Source organism: Scomber japonicus, chromosome 3, assembly GCF_027409825.1.
Source record: "Scomber japonicus isolate fScoJap1 chromosome 3, fScoJap1.pri, whole genome shotgun sequence".
Lineage (NCBI taxonomy): Eukaryota > Metazoa > Chordata > Actinopteri > Scombriformes > Scombridae > Scomber > Scomber japonicus.
In genome coordinates, this window is record NC_070580.1 from 20,106,080 (window position 1) to 20,126,391 (window position 20,312).

Sequence of the window (20,312 nt, forward strand, 5' to 3'; positions counted from 1 at the left end):
GCTTATGCCTGGCCCCCTGCCAATCCTCAGTATAAGAAGTGATGAGGCCATGGTTTTCACTGTCAATCAGGGGAAACTGAGAAGCCGGGAGCTGAGGTGAACCCTGGGGACAGTCAGAGTAATGTGGACAGTTGAATTAGCCAAAACTGGAGCAGCACAACACCATCCGACATTGAACTCTTCATCCAATCAGAGACTCACAAATGGGAACTCCTCTTTCCGTCATTGTTATTGTCCTTGATTTTTTTTTCTTATGTCCAAATTACAGATAGGCTAATCACATTAAGCCCTTTTGGGGGAAAAACAACAGACCACAGCTGAGGGGAGTGCCAGCAGCTATTTATCAATTTCATCATGTCTCTACTTGCCTCCACCCCATCTCTCCATCTCATCCCTCTCTGCGTCCCCCTTGTTATGAGGCAATCAAGTGGATCTTTATGAAATCTGATCTGTATCAGTAAAAAACAAGCACAGTGCACACTCTTGGTCTCCTGTCTTCCTTCTTTCTTTTCTCAGTTACAACCCTCCATCTTGTTCTCTTTCATCCATCTTTATTTCTCCTTCTTATCTCCATCCCTCACATCACTCCCGCTGACTTTTTTTCCTCCATCTTCATCTGCATCTCATCTGTACATGTTTAATGTCTCTCATGCAGCCTTTATTTCATAGATGGATTCATTTCCTGCTTCCGCTTGTTCAATCTGTGTGTTTCTGGATGTGTGTACAATGGTATGATGCTCGTCAAAGGTCGTGAGCCGGGACTGGAGCCCACTGTTCTGCGAGAACTCAGTGTCTGCCAACAGGACGCTCGAGTGCGAAGGCTGCATGAAGAACAACGACTTACTGCCAGAAATAGAACCTTTTAGCAGCAAGAACCCACAGAGACTTGGATATGGATCAAATAATGAGTGCAAAGCATCCTTGGCAACACACACACACACACACACACACACACACACACACACACACACACACACACACATACATTTTGAATTTTATGATGATTTGGGCAGGATCTCGCTCTCTCTCAACCATCAACTAAAATGGGTGCAACGAGGGAACAACCTTGAATAGATTATTGCTAGTGTGGTGTGGGCCAGGATGCCTTTTCCAAGGTAGAACATTTAAAAAAGTTACTTAAAGTGTATCTGCACCCCTAGGTCTGAGCCTAACTCCACCCACAGCATAATTTTGAAAAATGCTAAAAAATAAACACTTTTTTTTTAAAATGTGGGCAAGGGCCTGAGAGGGGTGGAAGAGGCTGAGGCAGGGGGACAGGAGTTGTTCAGTGACATATAATAATAATAATGAGGGGAAGACAAACAGTGCAACGACATTTAAATGAGCCAGAAGTCAGAGCTGGTAGCTACAAAAACAACAGAGCTCCTCCTCAGATCTCGTCCTGCAGTTCTTTAACTCTCCGGCTGTCTGATACTGCGGTTATCAGCTGGTAAAAGTTTTAAGTTTTAAAACGTTAACTTATGGTATAACTGGAGCCATCACTGAACCTGTCTGCTACGGAGAAATGTTGCGGTTGGACAGGTTCAGTGATGGCTCCAGTTATACCATAAGCTAACGTTTCAGTTTCACCCAAGCTGACAGGTTCAAGTGACACACAGAACAGACAAGGTTTCAATAGAGCTGACTTAGACTACAATTTAAGGTTTTAAAACAAGATTTTATCAGCTGATAACTGCAGGAACAGACAGCCGGAGATTTGAAGAGCTGCAGGGTGAGATGCAAGGATGTTGTTTTTGTGGCTGCCAGCATCTCTTGTTCCCGTGGACAACCACAGATGGAGAGACCCCCTCCAGCAGGCCAGCCCCGCTGTTGCTGCCGTTAGCTGCAGAAGCTAAAACTAAATCAAGCTAAATCAGCTTATATTTGAAAATAAGCATGGTGCTGGGGGAGTTGGGCATTATTATTCCTCCATTTATATATATTTCATGACGTAAAGAATGCTTGACTCTACGTCAGCATTGGCCCCGCCTTTTCAGGGCTGTTCTTCAACAGCAGATGACAGGATGAGCCATTTTCAACCCATGAAATGCTGATTCTTTATAAATATGTCATTGTCAATATTAACACTAGCATTGATTAGTTTAATCACAGTGCAGACATATAATTCAGTTTACAACTCAAAAAACAAGCTTTAGTGTGCAGTACCTCTAATGTGAGGTACTAGCAGGACCTTCAGCATTTCAGTTTTTTGAGACTTCTACTCTACTGCATTTCAGAGTGAAAATGCATTTTATTTTCTTCATTTTATTATTTATCTGATGGCTATATTTCATAATTAGTTTGAATAATCAGGTTATAAGGGGCCAGTATATTCACTCAGACCTATTTGTCAGACGGGCGTGCAGGTGGTCAGGTGGTTAGAGCGCATACCACGTACGCAGCCGTTCCCGGTTCGAATCCCGGCCGGAGGTCCTGCTGTATGTCACACCCCCCTCTCTCTCCCATGTTTCATGTCTGTCTACTGTAGAATAAAGGTGTCTATGCTTTAAAAAAAAAGCTGTATGTCAGATGCTCTAATATTATTATAAACCCCATCATACCTTTCAGAGGATGGATTGTGGATGCTGTACACAGACATTGGTCTACCAAAACTAATCATCCAACATTCACACCCACTTCACACAGTGATTTGCCAGCTGTGCGGAGTTGAGAAAGCTGTCAGGGTTTTATTAAGGCTGCAACAAACCACATTATATTCATTACTAATTAATCCAGAGATTGTGTTTCTTGATTAGTCAATGAATCATTTACACAATGAAATGTTGAAAAATAGTGAAAAAATGGCCATCACTGTGCCAATATTCACTGTTCACTATTACATTATTTCTTAACACGTTAGTGCAACTATGATTCCCTTCCAGGAGAGATCTGAAAATGTGTAACATTGCCTCTTTATTTAAATGATATTACATAACTCTAAACATTTTGGATTAAAGCATTCAGACAAGTCATATTAACTAGTTCTGATTGGATATAAACTGACCTTTACTGTACATGCAAACCATTACAACACACACATTCCTTTGACACTGTAGAACTGGTGTCTATACACTTCAAACCTGTAGAGCAGCTAACAATGCTAAAAGTGATTATCGCTGGTAGATACATAAATAGCTAATTTGTCAGAATGGGTTTTGGCCTGGGAACGCCTCGGGATCCCCCGGGAAGAGCTGGACGAAGTGGCTGGGGAGAGGGAAGTCTGGGCTTCCCTGCTTAGGCTGGTATGGTATGGTATGGGTTTTAGAATCAATAAATAAGGAACATTTGCTTGCTCGTACTCTACACAAATTGAGTATTTTTCCAACTCTGGCCTTCAGAAAATCTCTGTGACCACTTGTGATCTATAAGTCTGAAGTATAAAAACTACAGAAGACTATGAAAGCTCAGGAGACAAGTAAAAGGCATATTTGTCTCTCTCACACACACACACACACACACACACACACACACACTCACTCACACGTTAAAAGATCTAACACTGCATACATCACAGAGGTGCACACGATTTCCCCCTTTTTCTTCTCTAGTTTGAATCTGCTGACAGGTGAGAGACATCATTCCCCTGGAAAGCTGGGTAGGGAACAATCTCTGATACAGAATCATACTTGAACAGAAAAAGATGCAGACAAAGAGAGAAGCTCTGTCTCAGTGATCACAATGCGGTATCACCATGCAGTACGTACAGCAGCTGAGTACTGCAGTTTGCGGTTCAGGATGCTTGGAAGGCAGTGGTTTATCAATCCTTTGCAAATTGGGCCAAAAGACATTGAAATTCCTCCCGTCGCTTCTCCCTCTCTTTTGCTCTCTCTCAACCCAGAGATGTGCATTCAACTTGACGCTGCAGCTTGTGCAATTGTTGTATATTATTGTAAGTGTAGCTATTATCGGACAGTATATCGTACATCATATGAACAGGCACCACAAATTATAAACATTACTTTGCACGTGCCTCTCTGACACTGTCTCAATAACAAAAAAAATTACTTTTTGATGGGAAGCATTTTATATATATAAAGATATTTTATACTGCATTGAGTTACTTTGTAAAGTTATTTTTTCCACCCATTTAACACTGTATAATATTGGCATGATCTGCTGCAAAGGAAATATTTCCATGGTCTGATCAGCCATATGTAATGACCTGATAAAAAAAAATCTCAAATGAATTAAAATATACAATCGTAATTATTGATCAAACATATACACCAAAAATAAGCTTATTTGACAATAAACTTACATGTATGTATACAAGCTTTATATTAGCTTCAGCTGAACGATAAAAGGCATTTTATACAGAATGAGGACTGTGGACTTTGTCATCACTTATATATATATATATATATATATATATATATTCAATATAATTCAATATATATATATATATTCAATTTGCTTCAGTAAGTCTTTGCAGCCAGCATGGAGAGGAAGAACAATTACAGCAACCCATAAACCTTTAAATGCACATAAAGGCACGTCAGCGTTGTTTAAAAAAAAAAATGAATTCAAAAAACATGAATGGATCCTTTAATAGATGCTTCATTTACTGCTAAATAAAATAACTTCCAACCTGCACTGGCAGAATATGTAAGCAATGGGTGTTTATACTTTTCTTTTTAATTGCATATGTTTCAGTGTGCTTTGCTTGTCTTAGAAGCGAAGGCAGGAAAGTGGACTTAGGATGCTCCTGCATGTGAACCAAGCTGAAGATGTTTCTGATATTCCTTGCTGGAGAGCCCCACCCAGCTGACTGCAGTGAGAAGAGACTTTAAATATAGTGAGGTATGGAGTAATAATTAAACCAGTGTCCCAGATTTAGTTTCTGCCAGTTCTCTTTGAAAAATATTTTGGTATATGCAAAATTCAGCATGTAGTGTCTCAGCTGGATTCTTGACCCAGTTCATATGGTTTGTCCACTTGAAAGTCCAACTCTGTCATTTTCTATCAAGTGATTTAATGGATGAACTTAAATATTCAGTGAAAGATTTCTTGTCTCACATGTCAGGAAAATGACACAATAACAGTCTAATAATTATTTGACTTTACATACGCCATCCTGTGTGCCATGAGAACAGCTATTATTATTTCCGTAGTGGTACAGCTGTGTTACAAACGTATTAAATAGCGCACACAGACAGGCTGACTATCTTGCTGGTGGGAGACCAAGAGTAAAAATATGATTCGCTTTGTTCTCACAAATAATTCAACAGCTAATTTTCCTGCAAAACCTTTGAAGACTAGTAGCTAGTCTCATAAACACAGCTGTCCCACTTGAGTTCAGAATATATTTTTTCATTCAGCATCTCCACCACACACTGGGCAGACAGCAGAGAGGCACCTTAGAGGAACAAGCAGTCTGTTTCAGGGCAAGGATAATTTAGAAACAAAATATGAAAACCACCAGAAGAAAGCGTGTCAAATGAACAGAGAGAGACATTTTACTCAATTATCTGACTTGGAACCAGACAAATCCCCTAAACCCTCACCCTCAAGTACAAATATAGTATTTCCGAATTTGAAACATTTGGCTTTTTGTGAGAGTTATATCTGGAGAAGTCACTTCCTGATACTTTCTTAACATTTAACTTGATTTGAAGATGTGAAATAGTGAGAGATCCATATAAAAAGCTCACTGTCTTCTACTTTGCCAAATCTGAATGCCATTGAATCTCTTGTGCCACATAATGCAAAGTTAGCGGGGGATTAGAGACGCTAATGCTAAACATTTGAATTAATTTGGGGGGATTAGGAACCCGCGTCTCATTCCCTCGAGGTATAATAGACTTATCCTTCACTGATATGACTGATATTTGTAGACTCAAGTCATACATTGGAATGTGGATAACGTTGGCATCTAAATGTGGTTATATACAACCAATATGCGTACTATAACACCTTTAGGAGCTCTCTATGTATCTTACAATAGCTCCCTCAGCTGTAGATGTGTGGAGATTGTTTTTTTGAGGATGTGCTTAAACATCATCTGACTGACTGACCAACACAGTGACTCATACTAGCTCCTAGTCACTGCTAAAACCCCTCTTTTCAAAAGCACTGGTGGTAGAAAACTATTTATGGACTACACTCAGTTCTAAATTTAACCACAAAAGTACAACCTTAAAGAAGCAGTAAGTTTGTTTTTTGCTACTAAAAAACAAGCTGTAAAAACTGACTGATTAAGTGTTTATTCACTAAACTGTTACCTACTTACACATCTGGCAGGTAGCAACACTAGCATGCATGTAGAGTCATGTTTCTGGACACCTAGTCTCGCAATACCGGACAACTGGAGATCTCTTCCTACAGAAGTCTCAAGATTTTTCAGTGGTTGCTTTAACGCTGGCAAGAACAGCCACTGTGTAACTTACACCCCTTACATTTTGTCAAGGACATGCTTTACTGGAAATGATGTGCATGTATGTATAAAAATATTGATTAGTGCAGCTTTAAAAGATAAAATATTTACTCATTTTTAGATAAAGGTCGCACGTCTGTCCGGATGGTCTCCTCCTCCATGGGAGAAATACCAGACATTTATGAAGAAGAGGCCAGAAATATGACACCACTATAAGAACTGCCGGAGAATTATATGATTTGAAATACTAATTTGTCTAATCACAGTTGGACATTTCATAATGTATTAAAATAGATGAAACATGTTTGGATTGGTTACTAAATCTATCTGGTGCAACTGTCAGCTGTGGCCACCTACCTGATTTATTTTAATCGGGGAGGATGGGAAATATAGAGTGACTCTGCAGAGTCTTTCGTGTGGGAGCATTTGTTATAACTGCTTCTCAGCTTGTGGGTTTGTTGGTTAAAAGAGAAAGAAGCACTCTTCAAACAAAAGCATTAAGAAGTCATGGTTTCATGGTTTGTTCAAAGAATGTTTTACATTCGTCTCCAGAGTGTTTCAGTTGTGCTGAGGCCTTCATTGTGAAGAAGAACACCAAACTGCATGAAGAAAAAGTTTAGTTTTCAAAAATGCCCTAGGACTATTTTTTAATACATTTCTATATTTGGTGTTTTTGGATTGCGGCACGAAGAGCTGAATCAATCCAGTGTTGCATAGTGTTAGTATGAACATGCTGTTATGGTTAATTTATGATGATGCTTTCCTCTTCCGCTCTCCCTCCCCCTGCTACCACACAGCTCTCTCTGTCTCTCCCCCTCGTTCTTTCAGCTGTGGCTTCTCAGGACCCGGACATCGTTGCAGACAGAAGGAGGGTAAGATCTATAAATAGAAATTGGACCAATTATAAAGCCGATGTTCCCCTGTATGATGGTGGGAGAACACTGTTGGGGGAGCGGGGGGGGGGGGGGGGGGGGGGGGATATCTGTGGTACTTCTCTATTGCTATGAGCTCTCTGTCTTTGACTGTCTCGTTCCTCTGAATCTGTCTGGCTTTTGCCTCCCCTCTTTCATCAAATTTTTAACGGAACACCTTCCTCATAACTAGCAATATTTCTTTAACTTGGTATTACCTCATCATACCATGATCACATGCACACACATACATACAATCAAATGCACATTGCTTGCACTTATGCACAGCTGCATCGGCAAAGTCTAACTTCTTAGCCTACACATCTAAATAAACCTCGTCCTCTCAGCTTGACTGACAGCCATGAAACAGACTGTGGCGTACAACACCCATTTGTTACTCACTGGTTACATCTCCTCAATTACACTCCTATCACCAGGTTGTTTAAAGCCACTACGAGGAGTTTTTCATTGGTTATGAAACAGTCTCAATTTAATGCCAATTTAGAGCAAGATTGGCTATATTGTTATTTTAAATGGCTGCCGCTGGGTCAGGTTCTCCGCAAAATCAGACAAAACCCTTTACGGCTCACAAACCGGAAGAGACTATGTTTACAATACATGTCGTATTGTAGAATTAGGGAGTACAAAAGCATTACTAGGATGAGGAGAGGGCATTTTTCTCTCTGTTTGATAATGTCACATTGATAACGTTCTACAGCACAAATAAACACACCCATATGGCCACACAACCCCGAGAAAAGGTGCTTCATTGCTGGATTAGGTGTGATAGCAGCCTTACTTGTAACCGAGGTGGGTGAATAGCACTAAAACAAAGTTCACTTAGTTTCACCATCTTACATAACCATGAACAGATACCTCATTGCTAGGCCGTCTGCAAACAGCTGTTTAAAACTGAAAAACAGTATTAAAAATAAGTTGTCTTTCTTTCACTCGCTTCCATAACAAACAAACAGGCTAGACAGATCAAGATCTTCATGACATGAGGTGGTGGTGTTTGTGGGAAATGCAATCTTTGTTCACTGCATTTTTTTTGTCCACAGGGGCCACTAAAATCTACACAAAATGAACGTTTGTTGTTGTAACTTCAGCACAGCTTCAACTTGTATTTCAACAGTTATCATCATTCCTCAAACAATCCTTCACAAAGAGGGATTGTCGTCATGAGAAATTTGATTGACAGGGTGTCTTCTAGCTAAAGACAAAAAGAAACTGCTCTTATTTATACTTCTGATTCTGAGCTGGAGATACCATTTGGGACTTTGTGTGGAATAGGAATAATCTAAAATATCAAAATGTGGAATCACCCTTGGTTATTAGCACTTTAATCAGCACTGCCATCTTTTTGTAATTTGAGGGAAAATCCTCTTCAATAACAGATTTTCCACATATTATCCCTATAATCTGGGACAGTTCAATCAGTATCTATGAACTATTTGTAAACAGAAACACGTCTCTGACAAAGCAGGACGTGAACTCAGATTGAGCTTGTGTTGTCATCGAGAGATTAGTCCTGAACCTGCAATAAATGAGATTCTATTTTTGAACTGAAAATGCCACCGATCATTTTTTCTGTCAACATACTATGAACAAATGCAATTATTTTATTACCAACAGGTCAAAATATCTCCAAGATTTGTGCCTTGATATAATCCCAGATCTTATTTTTAACTTGCATAGCTGTTCATATATCAACACTCAAAGACACAAGGTTTAGGAGGAACTTCGGCTTCTTTGGCATTGCTCTTTTTCCGCCGGTCTGTCCTCGCCATCATTGTAATTGTAATTCCCGTCGTTGTCATATTCAACATTATCGTTCCCATTATCATCGGAACAACGTGGCCATCATCATTTTCACTGATAAGAGATAAGGGTGTGTTAAATATGCTGCAGTGAGGCAAAACCCAAATGCATGCTAAGTAGGTTAGGGGGGTAAATCTTCAGGTCTCCAGAGGCAGAGCGTTTTCCCTCCGCGTCGCTCTCTCTGTCAGCATCTGACAAGCACACTAAGGCTGAACTGAAAAATACCCATAACATCCACCTCCGCGGTTCACTTTACTGCCATGCTCTCCTTCACTGCCTGCCATGATCTATTCTTTACTGTCTGTTTCCACTTTGGTCCAAGCATTTCTTTTCTCTTCCTCCTCCGTCTCCTCCAGCTTCCTCTTTCCAACTTTTGCAGAGTCTCATGATCCACTGCGCTTCCTTCTTACACACACAAATATGTACTTGTGCATTCATATATGCAAGCTCACACGCATACATTAGTTGATACATTTACATACACACATCTACAGTTCAAAAACTTGTTACCCCCCACTCCCCCCCGATAGCCTGTAGGCCAGCTTAACTGACATTGCATCTTGGCTGCAATTTGCAACATGACTCACTGGAGTTGATGTGAAACTTTATGACAGATGACACAGCCACACTTGACTCACAGTAACAGTGAAGCATAGCCTAATTCAAATTAGGCAAGTGATTTATTTTAAGATGAAGGAAATAGGCATTCTCAGCTACCTGTTAACAGCGACGACTGTTTGGATGTATTTGAATGACTGTGAATGATGGGGAGATGTGTTTGCTGTGTGTAGTGGTGTTATAAAAAGCTTTCTCTGGGTGAGGCTTTGGGCATGATTTGGATGCTCACTAGTGTCTGTCAGATAGGGTGGATATAGCTTCAAATGTTATGTACAGTACATTTACTATGTAACATCCCTTTTTTTAAGTAGCACTTGTTCAAGATAAGGGCCTTAATTCATTATGGCTAATAGGAAGTGAGCAACACATTTCTAAGCACCTTAGCAAAGAAGCGTGTGATAACTCAGTCTTTGTGCATGAAAGATAGACCTGTTAGATCATTAAAACACTTGATCTATCAAGAGGAACCATTGCCACAACTAAGAAGTATGACAGCTCTCAACCAGCATGCAAGTAATTCACACCCTGACTCCCATTTAGCTGGTGCAATCCAGCATGTCAGCCTATTTGATAGCAATAGTCGACATTACCCACAAATGTCAGAGAAATAATTACAACAGGGCCGTTTCAGCAATATTTAAAAATGAACATGGTTGTATGAAACATTATATTCCTGTATTATATCCATATTAAGACACAGTCTATAGAAGGTATGACTGATTTCATTTTCTCACATGATACCACGTCCTTCCCCATCACCCATTTTGGATGCTATGAATGGGTGGTGCTGTGAAACAGTTGGGAGGAAATACAAGTGAATATCTTGAAAAATTAAAGGCCATCTGAACAACCAGACAGTCGGAATACATGTATGACTCATACATGTTCATATATGTAACTCATCACAGGGGAAATCATGTTATACAAAACAAAGAGGGCATCTAGACGCCTGTTCCTATTAAAAGCATAATTCAACAGCCTAATGAAAATCAAGAGGACTCTGAAGCATATCCTGGTTGTCCGTGTGGATAGGTTTGTAAAAATATTTAATTTTCATTACATTTCATTCAGAAAACCATAGGCTTCTCTTCCATTTAGCCTTTGTCAATCCGTAAAAACATATGCCTAAATTCATTCTGAATCTTTTTGTGCAGTCAATTTCACAACTGTTTAAATTTTTTATTTATTTTTTACCATTTTAGCAGTGTTTGAGACATTTTTGTTTTCCATCTGAATGCACCATGGCAGATGCTTGTGCAACTCACAGCAGCGTGACAGTGTCCTCGTACTGTATTCTCTTGTCCTCATGCATACTTCTATACTATCTTTGTTTATGTATCAGGTTGGTGGTTGTTTGTTGAAGGGGAAAAGAAGGAAATGTTTCTATAATGAAGAATAATAGTACTGTTATCATCATTGTAAATCCTAGCTGAGCAGCATTACCTACCTCTGTAAGGTGAGGGTTGGGGTTAAACCCACACTGGTTGCACACCATCAAGCGGCACTGTGTGCAGGTGTTGACATTGGGCCTGTCGTCCCCTGTGCCTATCAGGTCAGCGGTTTTGCAGACAGGACACAGTTTACTGCTGGGCATGGGTGCAATTTGAGGCACAGAGTAAGGAGATGTGGGGACACTGCCTCGGTCCGGGGACGCAGAAGGGGACCTCCCAGTCTTGCTGCTACCCACATCCACTTGCAGACTCTTCCTGGCCACATGACCCTGGCCCTGATGATCTCCTTGAGGTGCGGCAGACTGAGGGGTATCATGTGAGGCCAACCTGTCCCCTGTCCCATGACCACTCTGGACTCCCGCCTTGGGTCCCGGGTCTGACGGAGGTGGTCTGGCAGAGAGAGTAAAGAGAACACACAATATTAGAAAAGGCTAACACCTGGTCTGCCTCGATGCGATGCAGAGGCTGGGCATGCGTATGCACGTGCTACCAATTGCAGGAACACTCCTGTCTAATTAACAATCTAGTGGCAATATAAGGAGACAGTTTATCCTTCCCGTACTTTTACATTTGTCATTCAATGATGCGTTCTTACTACATAAGTTTATGCACATCTTTATTCTGGAAAATGGGCTGTTAACAGATTTGACAGTTTATAACCATGTAATGCTGACTAAGTGGGCACAGACCGAGTCAACTATTAGGCACTGCAATGACGATAAGTTTGCTCTATGTCTTTATTGTTTAGTTGTTATCAGTTAAGAATACATCCCAGTGCTTTACCAGACTTGCATGTTATTCAGTCTTGTTAATATTGTTGTTAAGCTGATATGCTTATGTCATTTTTACCAACGCAGCTGTCGAGAGATTTGGAGGTGATAACCAAACCAGTGTCTCTTTTAGGCTGTGAGTCACTGTTATGGTCTATTGTGATCAGTGATATATGTGCTGGCAGGCAATTCACATCTGTACAATGTATATTTGTTCACCTAAAGGTCTCTTTTCCTGTATGTAAAATACTTATCAAACATTAGTAGAACACTTATTTAAAATAAACAATTTCTGGAGTTTGCACTGCATTGTTAATATGTGTGTTTTGCTTTTCCCTTATGCACAGATACATATGCCTATTTCTGGGCTCGCTCTTCTGTGCTCTATGTTATTTAATTCAGACTATTGAGTGATAGTTATCCATACCGACTTCCTGTGTGTTCATTAACACTCCAGTTCGAGGGCCATCCTTTATCCTATTTTACACTGTGGTCCTTAGAGCCAGATTCTGGTGTCTTCCATTGTCTCAAGATGGATTCAACTGAACAAGTGGAGGAAATATGATAGGACAACCTTTACTCACACCACAGTCAACCAAACGCTCCACTGCAACGTGTAGGTCAGGCTCAGTTTGCTGCACCACAGAGAGATGGATACCAAGCTGACCATTACGCAGCACCGCAACAACCTCTACTACGGAACCAGTACCCCTATCAGCAACAGACAGCACAGTCAGCACCATCTTATTCTACACATCCATCATAGGCTCATTTTATTGCTTCACCATGGCCCAGGCAGGCTCAGATGCCCCATATCAGCAGCATCCATCTTGGTCAATAAACAGAGAGAATGTATCTTCAGGGCACCTGTACAAGGGGGACCCCAAAGAGCTTATAGAAATCTGAAGCCCACCATACCAGACTTTGTCCATCCCGACCCTAATGAATTCATAAGACTCAGAGTGGCACTGAATCATTTAAGTACCAGATCCTGATAAAGTCCTTAATACCGAAGATGGATTTAAAAGAGACCTCACCTTATACATAGCAAAAATAATAATGTTCCTTTTTGATACTCTGCACCTGACAAAGAGATACTCTGGCCAAGAAACATTTGACTTTTTCTAATATAATACAACTGAAATACAGAGTTGCAAGTTCTTGAGAGGCAAAAATCACAATAACAATAACAGTAACAGTAGCAGTAATGCTCACTAGAAAACGTAACCACAGCAACCTTTTGGGCTGATCGAGGGAAAGACTGAGGGGATGATGGGAGAAAAATAGTGAGTGGGTGAGTGACTATGAGTAAAAGAAAAATGGAGTTAGTGATTGAGAGGGATAATGAATATAAGAGTACAGGAACATTAGTCGCTAATTAATGCTGTATTTAGGAACTTTATTTAGTTTGTAGAGCCTGTGTTGTTTTAGCACTGCATTATAAATATGAAAGGTAACTTATACACACAATTTAATGCCAACAAACAGCAGTACTTCCTCTCATGTGGTATATCTTAGAACCATTCAGCTCTGACAAGCTTTACGTACCATTAAAAGATTTTATTGTTGTTCACGGTGTGATATCAGACTACTCAAAACATTGGCCAACAGAGAGGCAAATGCTGAATATTTTATATGGTCTCTATCTGTTACTGTGAAGTGCTTCTTGTGGCTTGTTTTCACTCTTTGAAGCTGTTGTGTTCTGGCCTCGGTGATGTGTTCGGGTGGAACAAAGGTAGCACATGAGACAACAGTATTGTAAAACTTTCAGTTGTCTTGCTCATTCCGGCCCTTAGGCATTAATGCAAATAGTCAAACAGGGATGGAGGATTTCCACTGTCATAACAACTTAGACCTTGTATTGTCATGCCCGTCATCTTCAAAGACAGTCTCTGCAGCAGCTCTGCATCCACAGTGAGAGGAGGGTGGAAATAAAGGCAGGAATAAAGGAATTAAAATAGAGAATTGCTAGCACTGTGAGTCACTGTCGATGACTTGAGCTTCTACACAACTTGAACCTTGTTCAAACCATCACTGGACTGTACATCTGAAAATGACAGTGTGCTGACTACAGCTATCGCTCTGTCAGAGGCTAAAATGGACTTCGAGAATAATGCTAAAGCTTCTAACCACTTATCCAAGTCTAAATCTTATGTTAGTGTCCTCACAAGATAGAAGGTGGTTCCCCATAATGATTATCACTTGAATAGCAAGGACACCAAGTGGAGCCTCTTGTGATTTATGCAAAGCCTCGGGCATGACTTATTAAGATTCACAAAAGACTTAAAACTGGAAGACACCTTTTCAAAAGACTTCTTTAGATATTCTCATCCATCAGCAAATGAGAATCCACTAAGAACAACTTGTGGCTTTGTGTCTCAAGCACCACAAATTGCCTGCTTTATCACAAAGTGAATACTGAAGGGTTTGTAAGCTGCCACTCTTCTGTAACGGAAGCTCCTTGTGAAACTTCCTATCGAGGGGAAGCAGAAAGAGAGTTGAATTCTCTACGCAGCCTCACTAATGTGACAATATCCCAGTGCCACTGCTGAAAAGCTAACATGGACAGCACATGAATGAACACAGCGGCTATAGGGCGATATCAATCATAGAAGATGCTGTGTATACTCTAGTTGTAGGCACGCAGACACACTGTGGAGCTGATGTTTTAAACAGAATCAGCTCAACCAGCACAGGTGGGACTCAGCAAGCCACGGCAAGCCACAACAACCCAATCGACATTTCTCAGTAGCAGAATACGGAGTGTGTCTCCATCAACAGAAAATGTGTTGGTTTATTTGTTTTAACACACACACACAATCGCACAGCTAGATATATTAACAATTTTTATATAGAATATATAATATTTTAAGGATCACTGTGTCTCTTGTGTCTCTTGTTTCTGACACAATAAATTTGTTTGATGATGTTCAAATCCATTTTCCAGATGAATGCAGAATAAGGATACTTTCAATATCAAATCAAATACAAGTTCAGTAACCTCTCAGCAGCCATCTTCAGCATCATTCAGCAGTGTTGCACCTGCACCACCTTTAAAGTGACATCACATTGTGTGTGTGTGAATGGAAGAGTTTACTGAACAATAAAGAGCATTGCAATTAAACAATTAACATCCAGTCACTTTACACATAAAATATGTATAACTTATTATTATCCTTTAAAAAAAAAAAGTTCATACTGAAATCTGATATGTCAAATACAATATGTCGTCCAGCAAAGGGCAAATGATCTAAATGATGGCTACTTGACATTAGCTGGACACAGTATGTATCAGTGTCTCTGTAATAGAGATGCTATATGTTTCTTATTGATTTATGCCTCAGGCTTCAGAGTGAAACCCGCCTGGTGCCTTCCATTTAGTATTATTTGAAGTAGAAATATACTGGATGCATTAGGCTGGCTTATTATGTACACGTTCAAATGCACTTTTTGTATTAAATGACCAAATGCATGTTAAAGGTATCACGTTGAGTATAAATCCACCATGAAAAGTCATCAAATCAACACAAGACTGTGGTTTTGATCAAGTTTTGGGTATGTCACTTTTGGAAGTAAAAATGGAAAGATGTAATGATGTTTTTCAGAGAAAAATTGTTTTAACTTAATAATTATTCAGCAGGGCACATTGAACTTTGTCATGCTGTGGCTGCTGGGCCCTGGGCTGTTAGACGAAGATGTTTGCTGTGTTGAAGGGCTTTTCATAAGCTCCAGTGGAACAAAAAGGGCTTGACACACATTTAAGTCATTTCTGTCAAAAAATAATGAAAAATGCATCTGTTTAAATAAGCAGTTTTTGGTAGATGTTGTTAGCTTTAAGAACCTGAGCAGCAAATAGCTGCTTTTGTGCTGCATTCGCAGAAAAATAAAAAGGAATCAGACACAAAATTAATGTAATTAAGGACTTCAATCAAAGTTGTTACAATATGCACTAAACTAAGTATTACAGTGTCTCTGACAAAGATAAATAGGCAATTTCTTATTTTCATTATTTAGCAGAATTCAGACATTTAACAGATATTGTATCATTTAGCATCAGACAAAACATAATAGATGAGCGGTCAAGAGATTTGTAAGTGAAAGCTGACTGTCTTCCCTATAATGGTGAAATGCACATGCAGGAGCTGCAGTGCACCATATAAAAAACGTCACATACACTTCAAAATCATTACAAGTGTCCCTTAAATAATGATCCTAAAGATAGCACACAAACTGTACGTTACAGTGATTGGTGTCACACAGATGGATGTCAGAGCACACCAGAGTGTCTGCTTGCTGCTAGACTAACCACTGTGTCTATTCAGCCAAAATACTCAGTGTGGCACATGTAAGGTTAGCAGAGTTCAGTTTCAGCCACAGCTTAGTGTCTGTATCTTTGAGATGAACTATCTGCAGTCCAAAACCTACTGGGAAGTATGTGTTGAGTCAGTGAGCTACATCACCAAATATAACTTTAAAAAATAAATATGTGTCTTGCAGAATTTAAGTCACTTAGTTTAAGTATTTTGCCACTGAAGTTAAAAAAGTTGCTTTTTTCAAGAAAAAGGAAAAAAAAGTCTACATAAGATGGCGCAGCTTTCTCAAGCTTGGACACATGTCTAAGTTTTGAATCTGAACAACAACATTATACTACCGATCTCTCATTGGTAGCTATTCATCTTGTGTTTCCCACTGCTGTCATAGTGTCATAAATAATAAGAAAGATGCTTTTGCATTATTTGTTTGAGTTGCGACAACCATTTGGTATGTGTAGCCTACACACTATTGCTAAAGGTAAATTAATGATGAGGGCATACTGTTTGAACACGGTCTTCGAACATGACTGTGTCAATTACTTTGATCTGTTTTATGAACTGTAGTTTTGTTTGGGTTTGTAATAGAATTTTGATTTCTATTGATTTAAGTGGCAAAATGATTTAAAGCCAACGTCAACGGCATATGTTGAACACGCTGATTTATAAGCTATTATATGATGGAGCAAGCAATTAAGCTGTTAAAAAGAAACAAATGAGATGACTGTATAGCAGCAAAACATTCAGCACCTTGTTGGAAGTGTCAGCGACGTACAACACAAAGCACTATTTCTTCACAATGCTGAATTGTTGTCAGTGATAGTCATCAGGTCAGCATAACTGTGTACTTAGTCAAAGCTGTTCTAATTACAGAAGAAAACAAACATTGTGGTACTTTGTGAAGCAGGAAGGTAGGATGACGACCTTAGCTTCATGAATTCCTAGATATGTTCAGATTTTGCTCTTTGACTGTGAACATAATATGGCCTGAAAAAGAGCAAAAAATGCCTAAATGGAAATTACTTCTAGATAAGTTATATATAGCATATTACGTCCCCGTTCATATTAATAGACAAACACATAAAATGCTCATTTTAATTTAGATGAAAGTCTCCTATCTACAGTTTCATTGTTTCTTACACACTAACAAGTTCTTTGTGGCAGAGTATTCTCAGACTGTGTGTGTGTGGGGCCGTGAGCTTAGGAAAACCATTTTAATCAGCCATATGATATACTCTTACTCTCTGTTTCTCTTACTTTCTCTCTTTCTCTCTCACTCCCTCTACCCCCCCCCCACCTCCCACACACACACACACACACACACACACACACACACATACACACACCCTCAGCACTCACCATCACTTTATGAGACACCTTAAGGTGGGAACCAGAGAGAAATCATGATATAAAAGAATCATGAGGCTACATGGGAGCTAACCTGCCCCTGAGTGAATATAAAAGATGAACAGTGAATGCTTTTTTTCTCTAATAGAAACATGGAGAAGACCAAACACTATTAGAGGTATATGATGCTCTAGTTACAGCGGCAGACTCCTTACAACCATTTTCTGTAACAGCACAAATCAAGCGATAAGTCAGTGACGAAGGAGGGATTTGTAGCAAAATGAAAACTAAAGAGATGTCTATTTGGGTGGTAGGCTAACATGTGAGTACAGAGAGACTCTAAACAGGTGTGGCAAAGACAAGACGCAGCTGTGCCTTTTGCTTGTGCGTATTCAGGTCTTCAACTGTTGAACTGTGTAATTAAGGCAATATCAGATCTTGTTGGAAGGCTAATCCCTCCCACACACCCACACAGAAAACACAGACCTACAGGCTACTACATGTGACTAAACACTAATAATCTGGGGTTTGGGGTTTTTTGTTTTGAAAAAGCCAATATTTTAGTATCTTGGATGTCTTTAGTATAACCCAACAACTGGGTTTACTAATGTGACAGCTAAATAAGGAAATAGTGCCATGTAAGGCTGCCATAACACTATAATTGTGTCTGCGCTCAGTGTCTGGATTTCCTATGGAGAGATGCAACACCACCCCTCCAGAAGAAATTATCCATTTTTCCTGTGGCTGTGAAAAACAATTTCCACTGACTGCTTATTGATTTGGATTGAGATATGATATGTGAAGCAGCTCCACTGATATATGTATATATATATGTATATATGTATATATATGTACATATACATATATATATACATATATATATATATATATATATATATATATATATATATATATATGTACATATATACGAGTTATCTGATGTCAGCATTGTCATCAGTGCTGACATCAAGACACAGACGTCTCATCACCAGGAGGAAGGTGATTTCTCACAATGACTTTGAATTCACTGATGTCGAAGCATGCTCAGGAAATGAACCACTATAATGAAACCAACAGAGCCTCAATGTGAGATCCAATGCACTTTACATAATTGATCTTTCCTATTTCTTTACCATCTGAAGCTGTGTGAATACTAATATTTATTCCCTAGTGTTTATATTTACTTGGCACTGCCTCACTATGATGGGAAAAACGTCCCCCATTCATTCATATTTAGTTCAGGACAGACAGCGTAAAAACGTATTTACGTATTATTGATTCTACATCGAAAGCGTTTCATATTAGATTTAACTTCGACCCAAATTTACGTTGACTACGTTGGGTGGTGGTGCCAAAAAAAATAGGTTTCAAGAGGGGGGTGGTGAATTGTGTTGACAAGGATATTGAAATAAATAATTAAGAACCCATTCAAGTCTATCTTCACGCAGTCGGATGATCCTGAAGCTATCTATGCTCCACATCGCGCAGATGTACGGAACACGCTACGCTGCCTCCCCCATTTCTTTCCATAGCTCGGAGGAGAAGCGTCCTAGCTATCGCGGCTACCTGTTAATCCCCGGCCCGGGTCCAGCCCCACTTCCTCCGGCTGGCGCTCCATTGCTCGGCTTGATGAGCTGTCCAGAGTCCGGTGGTGCTGAAATGGAAGCCGGAGCCCCCGCTGCAGGGACGGCGGGGCCGGGCTGTCCCGCCTGTCCCTCCCCTTCCATGCTCGCCTCGTTCCCCATCGCCTCGGGATAGGTGTCGACGAGGAGAAACGATGTTGTACACGGTCCTACAGCTGTGACAAGAACTCAAATGAAACTCAGCGCTGCTCCCCTTCCGCCATCATCACCTACAATTCAGCATCCCCGCACGGAGCACGCGCGCTGACGGAAAGGGAGAGGGAGCGCGCTGACGCAAAGGGTGGGAACTGGAGTGCCTCGTACGTGCGCGCACACTGGGCTCGGTTATCTCGAGTCACCACGCAAATACCTCTGAGCCCTGCGCGGCATATGACTGGAGACCACTGGGAGCTCACAGATCCAGTGCACGGCGAGGCGGGATGCACTGTTTGTTCTGTAATAGAAATCTGTGGTTCTCAAAGTAGGGTCTGGGAACTCCAATGGGGTCCTTGAGGGGGTTCCAGTGGGTCCCCAGCAAAAACGGGAATAATTTATTTTCACTATAATTCCATCCATAAGTAATACAATGGCAGAATGTATTATTATGGTCATAGGCTTTTCTTACACTTTTTGTGAAATCTTATCAAATGAGGGTCCATGGTCTAATTTGTGTCAATTAAAAGCTCCTTGATGTGAAACAGTTTGAGGACCACTGACCTAAATAATGGATCCTTGCTATAATACATAATCAACTTAATGTATGAAATGTGACACTTGGTCTTTATATTTGACTATATTTTGCTTTTTATTTCCCCTGAAGCTTTGACAGACGGTGATATTATTTTATCACAACATTTTGTAGAGGTGAAGCAATTGTTCAATTAATTGGTCAACCTCCAGAACATAAATGAGCAACTAGGCTATATTTTGATAATCAGTTAGACATTTAGGTCTGTTAAGCAATAAGCAATATGTACTGGTTAACCTCACAAATGTAAGTATATGCTGATTTTCTAAGTCATTAAATCAAACTGAAACTTTGGGGTTTCTGACTATTGTATGCATTTTTTGATTATTATTTTCTTACAT

General features: G+C 40.0%; 1 protein-coding gene across 1 annotated transcript in view; it reads right to left on the minus strand.

Annotated features, from left to right (window-relative positions):
* bsnb (bassoon (presynaptic cytomatrix protein) b) overlaps positions 1 to 19,346 on the minus strand; it is a 64,765-nt gene extending 45,419 nt beyond the window's left edge. Inside the window, exons 1-2 of the mRNA XM_053316390.1 lie at positions 19,168 to 19,346; positions 11,171 to 11,564 (exon numbers count right to left, since the gene is read on the minus strand). Coding sequence (XP_053172365.1) covers positions 11,171 to 11,564; positions 19,168 to 19,346 — 573 coding nt within the window. The remainder of the gene's footprint in view (positions 1 to 11,170; positions 11,565 to 19,167) is intronic.
* Positions 19,347 to 20,312: the final 966 nt, after the last annotated feature.